The 14,965-nt window shown below is 42.2% G+C and overlaps 1 protein-coding gene and 1 pseudogene across 4 annotated transcripts in view; one reads left to right on the top strand and one right to left on the bottom strand.

Moving 5' to 3' along the window:
* MAN1A2 (mannosidase alpha class 1A member 2) overlaps positions 1-14,965 on the top strand; it is a 304,833-nt gene that overhangs the window by 157,501 nt on the left and 132,367 nt on the right. For 3 of the 4 annotated variants that reach the window (XM_073310578.1, XM_073310564.1, XM_073310588.1), the window contains exon 5: positions 4,840-4,920. The exons of the other annotated variant lie outside the window; for it this stretch is intronic. In XM_073310578.1, the coding sequence (XP_073166679.1) occupies positions 4,840-4,920 (81 nt within the window). The remainder of the gene's footprint in view (positions 1-4,839; positions 4,921-14,965) is intronic. 4 annotated transcript variants of the gene reach the window in all.
* Positions 8,090-9,904, bottom strand: LOC140905555 (signal peptide peptidase-like 2B pseudogene; annotated as a pseudogene).

Here is a 14,965-nt window from a genome sequence, read left to right as displayed (position 1 = left end):
AAAACTTTGCAGTCAACTTTATTATATCTTTGTACAGCACAGAGCATACAGCTTTACCCACTGTCTGCAAGGCATAAACATTCCAAGCTTTTATAACCACTGTCTGTAGTCAGTGTCCAGATTGTGAACTAACCCGGAGGAGAGAACATTAACTTCACACCCATATCAATCATGCGCTTCATTAGTATACTGTTAATTTCTAGCCCAAATTAATGGTGTTAAGTTTGCAAATGAATTGTAGCTCTGCAGTTTCTCTTTGAAGTCTGTTTTTGAAGTTTTTTTTTGTTGATGGATGACTACTTTTAAATCTGTTATTGAATGTCCAGGGAGATTGAAGTGTTCTCCTACTGGCTTTTGTATGTTACCATTCCTGATGTCTGATTTGTGTCCATTTATTCTTTTACGTAGAGACTGTCCAGTTTGGCCACTGTACATGGCAGAGGGGCATTGCTGGCACATGATGGCATATATCACATTAGTAGATGTGAAGTGAATGACCCCCTGATGGTTTGGCTGATGTGGTTGGGTCCTCTGATGGTGTCGCTAGAGTAGATATGGGGACAGGGTTTGTTACAGGGATTGGTTCCTGGGTTAGTGTTTCTGTGGTGTGGTGTGTAATTGCTGGTGAATATTTGCTTCAGGTTGGGGAGCTGTCTGTAAGCAAGGACTGGCCTGCCTCCCAAGGTCTGTGAGAATGAGGGATCATTTTCCAGGATAGGTTGTAGATCGCTGATGATGTGCTGGAGAGGTTTTAGCTGGGAGCTGTACATGATGGCCAGTGGTATTCTGTTGTTTTCCTTGTTAGACCTGTCCTGTTGTAGGTGACTTCTGGATACTTGTCTCGCTCTGTCAATCTGTTTCCTCACTTCCCCAGGTGGGTATTGTAGTTTTAAGAATGCTTTATAAAGATTTTGTAGATGTTTGTCTCTGTCTGAGGGATTGGAGCAAATGCGGTTGTATCTTAGGGCTTGGCTGTAGACAATGGATCGTGTGATTTGTCCTGGATGGAAGCCGAAGGCATGTAGGTAAGTATAGCGGTCAGTAGGTTTCCTGTATAGGGTGATGTTTTTGTGACCATCACTTATTTGCACCATAGTGTTCAGGAAGTGGATCTCTTGTGTGGACTGGTCCAGGCTGAAGTTGATGGTGGGAAATTGTTGAAATCCAGGTGGAATTCTTCAAAGGCCTCCTTCCCATGGGTCCATATGATAACAATGTCATCAATGTAGTGCAAGTAGAGGAGGGGCGCTAGGGGGCGAGAGCCGAGGAAGCGTTGTTCTAAGTCAGCCATAAAAATGTTGGCATACTGTGGGGCCATGTGGGTACCCATAGCAGTGCCGCTGACTTGAAGGTATAAGTCGTCCCCAAATCTGAAATGGTTGTGGGTGAGGACAAAGTCACAAACCTCAGCCACCAGGTGTGCCATGGCCTCATCAGGGATACTGTTCCTGACAACTTGTAGTCCATCCTCGTGTGGAGTATTGGTGTAAAGAGCTTCTACATCCATGGTGGCTAGCATGGTGTTTTCAGGAAGATCACCAATGCATTGTAGTTTCCTCAGGAAGTCGGTGGTGTCTCGAAGATAGCTAGGAGTGCTGGTAGCGTAGGGTCTGAGGAGAGAGTCCAAATAGCCAGATCATGCTGCTGTAAGAATGCCAATGCCTGAGATGATGGGGCGTCCAGGATTCCCAGGTTTATGGATCTTGGGTAGCAGATAGAATACCCCTAGTCGGGGCTCTAGGGATGTGTCTGTGTAGATTTGTTCCCGTGCTATACCAAGGAGTTTCTTGAGCAGATGGTGTAGTTTCTTGTGGTACTCCTCAGTGAGATCAAAGGATAGTGGCCTGTAGAATGTGATGTTGGAGAGTTGCCTGGCAGCCTCCTGTTCATAATCCAATCTGTTCATGATGGCTACAGCACCTCTTTTGTCAGCCCCTTTGATTATAATGTCAGAGTTGTTTCTGAGGCTGTGGATGGCGTTGCATTCTGTACGGCTGAGGTTATGGAGCAAGTGATGCTGTTTGTTCACAATTTCAGCCTGTACACGTCTGCGGAAGCACTCTTTGTAGAAGTCCAGTTTGTCATTTCAACCATGAGGAGGAGTCCACGCAGAATTCTTCTTCTTGTAGTGTTGTTGGAGGGTTCCTGTGGGTCAATGCGCTGTTCAGTGGTGTGTTGAAAATATTCCTTGAGTCAGAGATGGGCGAAAGTAGGCTTCCAGATCACTGCAGAACTGTATCATGTGTGTGGAGGTGGTGGGGCAGAAAGAGAGTCCCCGAGATAGGAGAGACTCTTCTGCTGGGCTAATAGGGACTGGGAATGGCTAGGCTAGTAGCTAGTGAATAGGGACTGGGAGAGGCTGGCTCACTACAAAAGCAGTTTTCCCTCTCTTGATATGGACACCTCCTCATCAATTATTGGGAGTGGACCACATCCACCCTGACTGAATTGGCCTTGTCAACACTGGTTCTCCACTTGTAAGGTAACTCTTCTCTTCATGTGCCAGTATATCTATGCCTGTATCTGTAATTTTCACTCCATGCATCTGAAGAAGTGGGTTTTTTACCCACGAAAGCTTATGTCCAAATAAATCTGTTAGTCTTTAAGGTGTCACCGGACTCCTCATTGTTTTTGTGGATACAGACTAACATGGCTACCCGTCTGATATTTGATAGTATGGTACAGTAGTACATGCAATATATAAAATGCAAACCTGGATGAGGAAATGCGGTAAATATTATGCTGGCCACATACTAAATGCCAGGAGAACTCATATGATGCAAATTCTAGAGGCTTTTTTGGAGAAGAGATGAATGTCGGTTAAAGATTTTGGGGCAGGATATAAAGTCCCAGGCTCACTTGGCCAGTGGACTGAAGGATTGAGTAGGAGAAAGTGAGAGATAGGCTTGAACTCGAGCTGCAAATGGAAGTTAAAAGCCGAGTTTGTGTCTTCACTGCTATTTTAATTCAAGTTAGCCCCCCATGTTAGCTAACCCAAATTAAAAACAAAACCTATTTTGCAGTGTAGGCATATCTTTATTCAGTGTTCATTTATTCAATTTTTAATAATTTTAAAAATCTAGGAAATTCTCAGACAGAAACTAAATTAAGAAGAAATTAAGGTTGAGTGTGCATATCAGTAATACAAGGTTAAAAAAATTGCAGGAGGGTGGTAATTATCCCTAAATCAATTTCCCTAAATCAGGAAGTTCAGAAAGTTAAGCTTAAAAGATATCCAAATATGTTAAATTATGGAAATGCACAGTTAGGGCACCCAAACAACCTTAACTCTACTTTGTGACACGACATGGTGTCCATTAAAGTGCCTTTAAAGATCAGTTTAATGTTGGAATACAAATACTATTATTCACTACAAATAATATTATTCACTAATTATAATTGTATGGTTATTGCATGGATAGAATTGTTTGGGGGATTATTGCAAAATCCTGTAAATTTTTACCTTTACGTTACTGATATGTACTCTCAACCCTTACTCCATTTTAATGTAGCGATTTGGGAGACGAGGGGATCTAAAAAGGGATTTGTGAAGATGTCACAAATGTCTTTTTGTGCTACGTAAATCTACAGATGTGGCCATTTTCCTGCTATCTTCTAATCCTCATCTTATCTGGCTGTCTTTTGACACCTTTTACCATGTCAGGTTTTTTTTTCCTCAGTGTTTTTCTTGCATGGGGGTGTTCAGTGAGGTGTGGGATCTCCTTTGCCTACTTCTATGCTGGTGCCCATAAAATAGCAATAGGAGGCAGGAAGAATGAGATATTTCATGATTTAGGACAGCAAGCATGAACATGGCCTACCTTCCAGACCTTTGTCTTAATTACCTTAAAAAAAAATCTTAACTTCTGGGGCAAATATATTTTCATTGTGGATTTTTTTAAACTTAAATGTAATATGCATTCGGTATATATTTTAACATTGCGGTACATTATGAGAATATCATTAATACTGAAGTGATAAGATTTTTGTAATCAGCTAACATTGTCCCAGAATTCCCAAAAAGAAAAGTTTCAGAGTAGCAGCCGTGTTAGTCTGTATTCGCAAAAAGAAAAGGAGGACTTGTGGCACCTTAGAGACTAACCAATTTATTAGAGCATAAGCTTTCGTGAGCTACAGCTCATACTTGTAGCACCTAAGAGACTAACCAATTTATTTGAGCATAAGCTTTCGTGAGCTACAGCTCACTTCATCGGATGCTCATGAAAGCTTATGCTCAAATAAATTGGTTAGTCTCTAAGGTGCCACAAGTGCTCCTTTTCTTTTTGCGAATACAGACTAATACGGCTGTTACTCTGAAACCAGAATTCCCAGTTTGCCATATGTTTCTGTGCAGCTCTCTCACAGAAAACAAGGGTGAGTGGATGAACGGCAAGGATTTTCTCAGATAATTTAGGTCTAAAAATTATACATTGTACTCGGAACCCTGAAGTGAGATGGGACAGTTCCATTTTTAGGGGGCTGTCAAGTACCTATATCCTATAGATACTGAAAATGAATTATGGAGGCTCAAGGGAAAAGAGTGGGAGGAGACACATAGGACAGTGTGAGTGGGCAGTAGGTGTGGATGCTGGCACTTCTGAAGGAATGTGGGAGAGGGATTCTGGCCAGGAGGATGGAGCTGCAGACAGGCTGTGGTGGCTGTTGTCATGAAGATTTGCCAGGGGGTTGTCCTTGTGAATCCAAATATTGGCAAACTACAAGTCCTTTTGTACATTTGGATTTGTATCTATGTCTACCCTAATGATAACAGTTTCTTCTGATACCTTGATTGTTGTATAGAGAAGCTTTTTAAACATTTACTTTTTCCTCTCTTCCCAGAATTCAGAGGTGTCTGTTTTTGAGGTCAATATCCGCTTCATTGGTGGTCTTCTAGCAGCATATTACCTTTCAGGACAGGAGGTAAGGAAACCATAAGGAGGTGTGGACATTAGTAGTCCATCAAATGAAAGCTGCACAATTGGAAGGTTTGAAGTTGTTGGCTTCACAGTATTTTTTTTAGCTAATATAATAAGTAGAATGGGCTGTGTTACCCAACTCTACTGGGATCATGGAATCTCCATCTAAAACTGATTACGGGACAGCAGGGATCGGCCACCTTTGGCACGTGGCCTGCGAGGATAAGCCCCCTGGTGGGCCAGGCCAGTTTGTTTACCTGCCGCGTCCGCACGTTCAGCTGATTGCAGCTCCCACTGGCCATGGTTCGCCGTTCCAGGCCAATGGGGGCTGCGAGAAGCGGCGGCCAGCACATCCCTTGGCCTTCGCCGCTTCCCACAGCCCCCGTTGGCCTGGAGCAGCGAACTGCGGCCAGTGGGAGCTGTGATTGGCTGAATCTGTAGACGTGGTAGGTAAACAAACTGGCCCGGCCTGCCGGGGCCTTACCCTGGTGGGCTGCATGCCAAAGGTTGCCAATCTCTGCTGTACAGTATCTCCAGGCTAGCTGAAGACCCTTTACCAGGACTTTGAAGCAGCCTGTGCCTTCTCCAGTTTGCTCTTTTTACCAAGGCTTTTTCAACTTCATTGTCAACAGAGTTGAAACTTCTTACACAAGTAGTCACCTCAACCCTAGTTATCTAGTCATTAGACTCTAGTGCTTACAAATACCTTGTTTCAAGATGTTCCACCTCTCTCAAAAGAGAATTTTTCTTAGCTGCCACTTGTTCCTCAATGGACACAGGTACCTGAATGCAGAAACCCTTAACAGTTTTCTCAGGTATCTTTTGTGTGAGGAGCCATAACCCTGCTACAACAATAGGCTAAGATTGAGGCACACTGGACCAAATTCATCCCACAAGTACAGTTCCCACTGAAGTCATTGTGAATTATGCTTGTTCTATATCAGGGCTCCATTTAGAGTTCTCTCTGTCTCTGTCCCCTCCTGCATGAGGATTGCTGGGGAAAACTTCTACTATATCCAGTTTTGGATTGGAAGGCTATCACCTCTCCTTTATATAGCCTGCATGGTATCTTGAAATATAGGTTGGATACATGGGACAGTATTCTCAGAATTGATTCAGCTTTTTACCTCTAACTCACAGGTATAAAACTTGCCTCTGTTAGCAGTGGCTGAAAATTATTGCTCTCTGCTGACTTTTTGGGGGATTATATGCTGAATCTCATTCTGGTTCTTTGTTTTTAAAACAATAAATTTAGTGCTGGTGAATGATGCTGCACTGACAACTGTGGAGAAAGAAGGTGTTTGTTTACCCATGAAACAAAGTATTGGTGGCAGCAGTTTAACTATCTCTAAGTCCTAGTAGGAAAATGTGCCATGTTAGAAAATGTATTAACTAACATGTTTTCTAATATGCTTTAACTAACAAGGTTTTTCTCTTCGTTTGGACAAGGGCAATTGTCGTAATTAAAGAGGTGTTAGCTGGTTGTGTTTAACCCTGTGTAGGGGTCAACCCATATTTTTAAACATAGCTTGTTCCTGTCTACACTGAGTGCTAAGTTGTTTAACACAGTATGTTACTTAAAAGATGTTAGCTAACACGCTTTCATACAAGCTTGGTTTTCTGAGTGTAGACATGGGATGGTAGTCTCCATGGTGTATTTTAGTTTTTAGAGACTATGCTGATAATTGCTCACGGGAGGAAAAATGAGCATCAACTGTGCTTCTTTTTGTGGTGGAGGAACCTGATCATGGAGTACTGTGGAAATTAAAAGAGTTTACACTATGATTATATCTGTTACCATCCCTTCTTCCAATCAGAGTTGTTCTACATTTACTCTTAGGTGTTACCAATACAAATGTTGTACTATGGGAAAATAAGAAAATAATGCACATGATTTACAGTGTCTTGTTTTGGCAGCTAGTTCCTTGGCTTAAAATTGTGCAGACTTGTACAATCCTTTGTTTATTCACAAAACTTTTATCAAGTACTTGTTTGGTGAACAATGACGTATAATCTTTCGGGTAGCTGTATCTGTCACATCTGGATGCTTCCCAGGCTTTCTTGGGGGAGATACGTGCAGAGTTCTGCAGTATGTAGCTTGAGGAGAGAGGGTTTTTTCAGTGCATCAGGCCAAATTCACTTTTCTGCTCTATCCCCTTTGTGCTGGGAGGATGGATGATTTTTTGGTTAAGGCACAGAAACTGGGAATATGGACAGCTGGATTCTCTTCCCAGCTATGCAGTAGATTCCCTGTATTATCTTGGGAAAATTATTCAAGACCTCCATTTTCCCCCACCAATAAAATGGAATTAATATGGATTATTCATAGATTTTAGGGCCATTATGACCGTTTAGTCTGACCTACATAATACAGGATACAGAACTTCAGCCATTGATTATTCATGAAGCCCATAACCTCAGGTAGAGCATATTTTCATTAATGTTTGTGAGGCACAGTTACTATGGTGATAGTCATAATTGAAATGCCTAAATATAAATAAAATATTCAGCTGAACCTTCTCTGAAAGTTTGGACTTCAGTTTACTAAAATGGATATTCAGATATTTTATATTGGGGTAACATTTGGATGGGGAGAGATGAGTCTGGGATCTGAATAGTGAACTCTTACATGGAAAACAAAGGACTGGGTCATTTGTGGCAGTATGAAAACTTCTAGACCTTTAGGAAAATCTTTCACATTGTATCCTAAGCTCTTTTGTATTATCCTGGGTAGCCTAGTTTACTTTTGTTTTTACTTTATAGTTGTGTTTTTATTATTTCATTAATTGACTCTTGTTTTAATTGTTATACATCAATTATATTGTTGTACGAGTGCTTTATTTCAGTGTGCTCATTTATGTTGACATCATTATTACCTAGAATTAGTTATGTAAAAGTGCTTACTGTTCTTTGAGGTTATCCTTTTCTTTTTAAAATAACATTAATAAAATGACTTGAAAAAAATCTTTGTATCTTTCTAGCATAACAACAACAAAATGGTACAGATGTCTAGTCAAAATTGTCACATGCACATATCAGAACACATTAAAGCACTGCATTTTACAAAGATGATTTACATGTTATAGGTTTATTACTACACTGAGATTGAATGTTCTTGCATTTTTGATCCATTTTCGAGGCAGACTCTTCAGTGATTGCAAAACCAGCATTATTTACATGTCGAGGTTTTCTGGGTATGTTTGTGGAGCTTTTCCCTCTATCATAGAGTCTGACTCATTCTTCTCTGCTCTGAGAATCTCTCCCTGATGTTCACCATCATGTTGATTGATTGGTTCTTCTTTACATAGCATGAAGTCTGAGTTCTGTTCAACGTATATGTTGAGATCAGTCAATTCTTCTGTCACTACAATGGAGTTATCTAGCTGTTCTTCATTGAATGTGAAATTGATCAGTTTTTCTTCCCTTTCTTGTTGACACACTTGTGTATTTGAATCTCTTGGGGTATCTGGATAGGTGATCCCTGAGGAAGGACAAGATAAGTCCTCTGTGAAACCACTGCCTGTCCAAAAAATAGTGAGTTCTTTGCGCAGAAGAGCAACAACCAGGCTAGTGGTAAGCGTAAAGGGCACCAAGTAGAGGAGAGCTGGCTGACCCATTTGCATTAATACTGACGCTACAAAGGTCACCAGGAGGCCATAGCTATAAGCTACGGTAGAAGCTACAAAATAGACTCTGGAGGAGTGCATCTGAACATCAAATCTGTGGCAGTAGGCTATCAGGAAACCGGGAATTACAATGTCACCAAGGCCAAGGATAGTAAAGGGGCTGTCATCAAAGGTTGATGCAGAGGATAATATTGGAACCTTCAACAAAAAAGGGATCTTTTCACGACTGACAGAGTCAGATGGTCCGAGAGCTGCCACTTCCATTATGCTCTCCCCAGACTTGGTTAGAAAAGGAGTGATAAATACGAAAAACACATCATAGATCAAAAGAGCAGCTAGAAACAAACTGCAGTTCTTCAAGGTAGGCATGCGGATTGTTTTTAAAACATAAAGGCAGATAGAGATTCCTAAAAAGTCTTGCAGGACCCAGGCCCACTGGTCCTCATTTCTGAAGATCATCCATGTGACAGTGATGGAGACAGAAAATCCTGCCAGGAACAATGTCCTAACTTGTGGACCATTGTGAAAATATGGTAAATGGAGTTTGTATTCTCCAAATGGGAGTTTGTTCACAGAGGGAGACAAACAACTGTAAAGCCCAATGGATGCATATAGGCTGAAAAATCCTATCATTATATTCACTAAGTGATCGTAGAAGCAGTAGAGAGCAAGCAGCATGAAGGAGGACATTACTACACTTGCACAGATAAAGAAGACATCAGGGTCAATTGTTACATCATCAAAATCTTCTTCATTTTTGCATCTGCACTTCATGTATTGCTGCCTTTTCTTCTCTATGTTTCCTGCCCAGTAGCCTCCAGTTGTGACTGTGCCTACGGCAAGGATGAACATGATCCCCGTATTGTATCCCAAGAGCCTGCCTAAATGTTTGAAGAATAAATAGATCATGTCCATGTCATTGAGCAGATTTACAGGAGTAATGCTCTCCTCACAGTGACCCCAGTTGTGGCCCATTCCACTGCCTCCTGTGAGGGATATTGGGGCATCTCCACCAAGGATTAATAGCACTTGTGTTCCATTTATTCTCTGGAGTCTGCCATTCTCAAAGAAGTTGCAGTTACCCTTCCTCACTGAGGCAATTCTAGTGCTGAGTCCCCCACCATCACAATCCTCCTCGCCAAAGGAGGAAGGAAGACAACACAAGGTTGAGTAAGTTAGGTCCTGATGTGGCTGAAGCCATTTCATTTTGCCACTCTTATCCTGCAGTGATTGCACCCAGTGAGAAGGGAAGAGGAAGCAGTAATCTCCTCCCTTCTCTGGAAGGACTCTGACGACTCTAAGATGCTGAGCAAGCGCACGTGGAACAAGAAGCAGGAGGAGGCAGGACAGCAGCGGTGTCATCTTCTTCCCTGGGTTCTGCTGGTTGCAGGTGTCTTCTCTCACCACACTCCCTTTCACCTGGAAAGCTTTCCTCCTTGTGGTGAGACATCCACTCCTCCCCCCATCTGTTACATAATAAACTTTGGCCCCATGGAGATGAGCCCCGCCCTCTGTCTGTTACATAGCAAACTCCTCCTCCTCCCAGTCTGGGAGTCTCTATCCTGTTATATGACAAGCCTGTCCCCTTCCTCATGGATACAAACCCCACCTTGTCTGTTACATTGCAAGCTCTGTACCCTCGCTCTGGAGACAAGTCCTGCTGTGCCTGTTATATTGGAAGTCTTATCGTCTGCCCATGGAGAGAAGTTCTGGCTTTTGCAATCACACAGCAAGCTCCTTCCCCTCCCCAAGCAGCCTAAGGAGCCCAGCCCCCTGCCTTCTTCTCATGTGGTTGTAGAAACAGAGTAGGTAGTTTTTGTGGTTTTATCACCACTCTTGTGATTTTGTTTGAAATACTTCATAATTTCAGGAGCCAACTGCCTTGTAAACATTTAACTTTAGTAAAGATTGCTGCCATCTATCACTGTTTCCAGGATGTTTGCTTCTGGCTCCTCCTGTTTTGCACATGATAGAACCTAAGAGGCAAAGGTATAGAGAGCATGAGGGGGAGGAGACATGATATTGGGAGAAAGAAAGCAGGGCAAGAGAGTATTTCCAGAGACTCAGGCATGGGAAAGTGGGGGACATTTAAAAGTAGGTGGGTGACCAGTAAATTGAAGGAGCAGAAGAGAGGTGGTTAGCAGAGCCTTAAGTTCCAAAAAGTGGTGTTACATGGGTTCCTTTTAATTGTTTTTCTGCAGAACTAGGTCAGACACGCAGATTTTACCCAAATGAGAGCCTGCTCAGGAGCGTCCTGTCTGCACAAGACTGGCATAAACTTGAATAGATTTGTAATAAGAGAACTGTACTATTAATTGTGTATATTGTCTTTTGGGATAGAATCAGTGTTGTGAGTGTTCACAAAATGTGTGGCAGTGAAAACAGCCTTCCTGCGCAGACAGGGTGTGCATGTATTACTCTAGACATAATCCAGAAGTAATAATTTCAGTGAGATCTAGGTGTCTCCCTTCATGAGATGCTAAATTAATTTGGCCTTGCACAAGGACCTCTGCCCCATCAACAGCTTAGCCTTTAAAATTCATATAGACTCACTGATTTGTCTTTGTGATCTCACCCTTTTTGCCAAGTAAAATCAGCAGGTTGTGTATATTCCACTGGGTTAACTGACAGAATGACCAGGGGGCCATCTGTCACAGTTTTGGGGTAATAGCATCTGTAACACACTGCTTCGTGTCCCCCTCCAGGAGTGCCACATCAGGTCTCAGATTGCCAGCTGTCACGTCTCTCTAGGTGGGGACCCATATCCCACTCCCTTACACTGTGTAATATCCTCAGGAAGGCAATTTGTCTAAAGGCCAGCACCTGTCCGTTGCTTTCCCTCTGAGGGCTGTGTACAACCCCTCACCCTCCACAAACGTACCCAAACTGGTAATTGCAGAGTTAAGGTGATACTTCCCCACATCACAGCCACTCATCCCTGCCTCCCATTTGGAAGCCAGCAGCTTGTTGCGTCATTTTTTGGGGAGTGGGGAATATTTTCCTTTGGTCACATGTGAACTGTAGAAAAGTAATTTAAGGATGTGCTGTAATTCATTATTAGACTCTTTAATTGTGATTGTGCAATAGTAAGTAATGAGGTTGAGGCAGTGTGACCACTGTGATTTCTGTCAATGAGTAGAATTTGCTCATTGTCAGTACTGTTATATGGACCATGTTGCGGATCCTATTGGTATGTATGAACGGGAGTCCTGATTTGGAGTAGCGGTGGGCACAGAGAAAGTGGTAGATTTTTTTCACAGTAGCAGCCATGTTAGTCTGTATTCGCAAAAAGAAAAGGAATACTTGTGGCACCTAAATTGGTTAGTCTCTAAGGTGCCACTAGTACTAGATTTTTTTTATACACACGTAAGGTGCTGTAATGTTCTTAGTTTTGCTTGGTATCCATAAAAGGACAGAGTTAAAGTTTACCTTAACCCTTTACTCTGTCACCTTAACTCTACATTTCCTGTTGTTCTAGTATTTGTGGAGGGCGGGGGGGCGGAGGTATTGTAACTCTAATTTTCTTTTAAGGATTATGTGGGAGAACCTTAACTCTGCATTTCCTGTTTTTCCAAGATTTGAATTTGGGGAATCACCATTTCATTATATAGTGCATGCAGTGTTAATTCTGTCATTTTCTGCATATACACTATGAGGTAGCCTTTACTTACATGATCACATATTATTAAAACAACGAGGAGTCTGGTGGCACCTTAAAGACTAACAGATTTATTTGGGCATAAGGTTTCGTGGGTAAAAAGCATCTGAAGAAGTGGGTGTTTTACCCACAAAAGCTTATGCCCAAAAAAACTGTTAGTCTTTAAGGTGCCACTGGACTCCTCCTTGTTTTTTTTAGATACAGACTAACACAGCTACCCTTCTGATACTTGACACATAGTATTAATTCCACAAGGACCCCTGTTTCATTCACTGCATAGGGTGGGCAATGCACGGTACCTCAGGTGCCAGTGCTCAAATGCTTACTTGATTTAGTGTTTCTTTTTTATTAATTCAATGTGTGGCTCCATGCCTTATTTACTGCACACAACCCAAACCCTTTATTTTTGGGCTTTTCTGTGGTGATCATTAACATGGTATCTGAGCTCCTTACAAACATTAATGAAATTATCTCCCCAACATCCCTGTGAGAGAAGGAGGTATTATCTCCATTTTGCACATGGAGAACTGAGTTATGGACAGGTTTATGTTCAAAATATTCAAAAATGTCCATTAATTAGGGTGCCTCAATAGTTTGAGGCCTAACTTGACATACCTAGAGCCTGATTTTTCAAAGTGTGCAACCATAGCTTGCAGTTGCGGCTGTGAGTGCTTAGCATTGCTGAAAATCAAACCCTTAGGATATGTCTACACTACCCACTGGATTGGTGGGCAGCGATCGATCCAGCAGGGGTCGATTTATCGTGTCTAGTCTAGATGTGATAGATCGATCCCTGAGCGCTCTCCGGTCAACTCCTATACTCCACTGTCGTGAGAGGCGCAGGAGGAGTCGACAGGGGAGTGGCAGCAGTTGACTCACTGCAGTGAAGACACCTCGGTAAGTCGATCTAAATATTCACGTAGCTGAATATTCACAGTGGGAGGGATAGCTCAGTGGTTTGAGCATTGGCCTGCTAAACCCAGGGTTTTGAGTTCAATCCTTGAGGGGGCCATTTGGGATCTGGGGCAAAAATTGGGGATTGGTCCTGCTTTGAGCAGGGGGTTGGACTAGATGACCTCCTGAGGTCCCTTCCAACCCTGATATTCTATGATTCTATGAAGTTGCATAACATAGATCAATACCCCCCAGTGTAGACCAGGGCTGAGTGTATGAAGTGTGGGTACCCAGAAAATCAAAAGCACAGTTAGTGGTAACATCTGAAAATTCTGTTTTATTTGAATTGCCCAGCCTCAAATAGGAAGTCTATAGTATAGCCAAGAATAGAACCCATGTCTCCTGGATTCCAATCAGTGACTTACCTGTAAAACCATTCTTCCTCTTCCTTCAGAGTTCTTCCTGCTGGAGTAGACTGAACTTCAGTTTCAACTATTTGTTAGGCAGCCATACAATGCTGGCTATCAGGATTCTTGGCTTCTACTACTAGTTTTTGGAAGGGAGTAGTAGCTAATGGGCAGAGGAATTAGGACTCCTAGGTGATATTTATTTTTTAATTATACTTTGACTTTACCTATAGGTTTTGGCCTCAAAGTGCTTTGTGAGGGTGGGTTATGCAAGAATAATCATATTTGCAGACAGCATAACAAAGCAAATAGATTTTGTCTGTTATTCTTGAGAGACAATGTGGCTATATGGATGAGATTTTCACCTGCCATGTTAGAGATGTCAGCTCTATTCCAGCTACACACGAGTGACATGGTCCGCCCTCTGTTGTTCATTTGCGAGATGGGAGACTCTTTGCTTCTCCCTAAAGTAGGGGTAAGTCTTCCCCAAGAAGGCAGCTTGTAAATTGCATAGAATTATAAGTAATAGTGGGCTAATGGGGCTAGATCCTCAGCAAGTATAAATCTGTGGAGGCCCATTCATGTCAAATGAATCTGTCCCCGTGGTCTCCTTGCTCTGAGTCTGGTGCTCCTTCATGTAGACCAAGGGATATATTGATATTGAAAGCAACGGTGGTGGTTCCATTTTGCCCGTGTCTACTATGGATGAGGGGCTCTCTCTAAAGCACTCTCAAGGGATGCAGTATCAGCTCTAGTCTTGACTGCAGTTTCTCTGGCTGGTGAACTTTGCGTGGATCATTAGCTGGCAGTGATAACCCTCCTTATATTGCAGCAATCTGAACATGGTTAATTTGAGCTAATGTTCCAGAAAAGAACACCAAATCTCTTATTTTCTGTATTTAGACGCTCCCAAAACCAATGAAGGGCATAATGCTGATCCAGTGGAGTTCACTGATGTGTGTTTGCCTGTACCCCATGTCCTTTTTAAGTTAAGAGTGAGCACATAAAGGTATAATGCCAATCAGTTATGGGAGGAGATCCATAGTTCAGGAAGCCCTCATTCAATTTGAATGAAATGTGATAGAAAAATTCTACATTTGCTCCAGGAGCACCTTCCTGATTTTAAACCCCATAAGTCTTTATTTGCAATTTTTAGAGGGGAGTGAAAAATAGAGGGCTTATAATAGGAACTGGGCTAAAGCCTTAACTATGAAGAGTCTACTGGCTGCTCCATAATGTAGGATAAATAACAGAAAGCTGTTCATATCCATTGTTTCATGGTGTCATCAGCTCTCTCTTGGGAAGCCTGTCTTCCGTGATTTTCATCTCTCAGGCCATGTGGGAATTAATCACTTCCTTTTATCACGACAAGGACTCTTTCTGTCCGACTGAACCTGGATTCTGAGTTTTAACCTCAAAAGCTTTTGGCTAGAAGTTGAATACATTAAACTTTAATCCTCTCCC

Source organism: Lepidochelys kempii, chromosome 1, assembly GCF_965140265.1.
Source record: "Lepidochelys kempii isolate rLepKem1 chromosome 1, rLepKem1.hap2, whole genome shotgun sequence".
Taxonomy (NCBI): Eukaryota; Metazoa; Chordata; order Testudines; family Cheloniidae; genus Lepidochelys; species Lepidochelys kempii.
The sequence above is the reverse complement of the archived record's forward strand: the minus strand, read 5'-3'. Positions and strand labels throughout refer to the sequence as shown.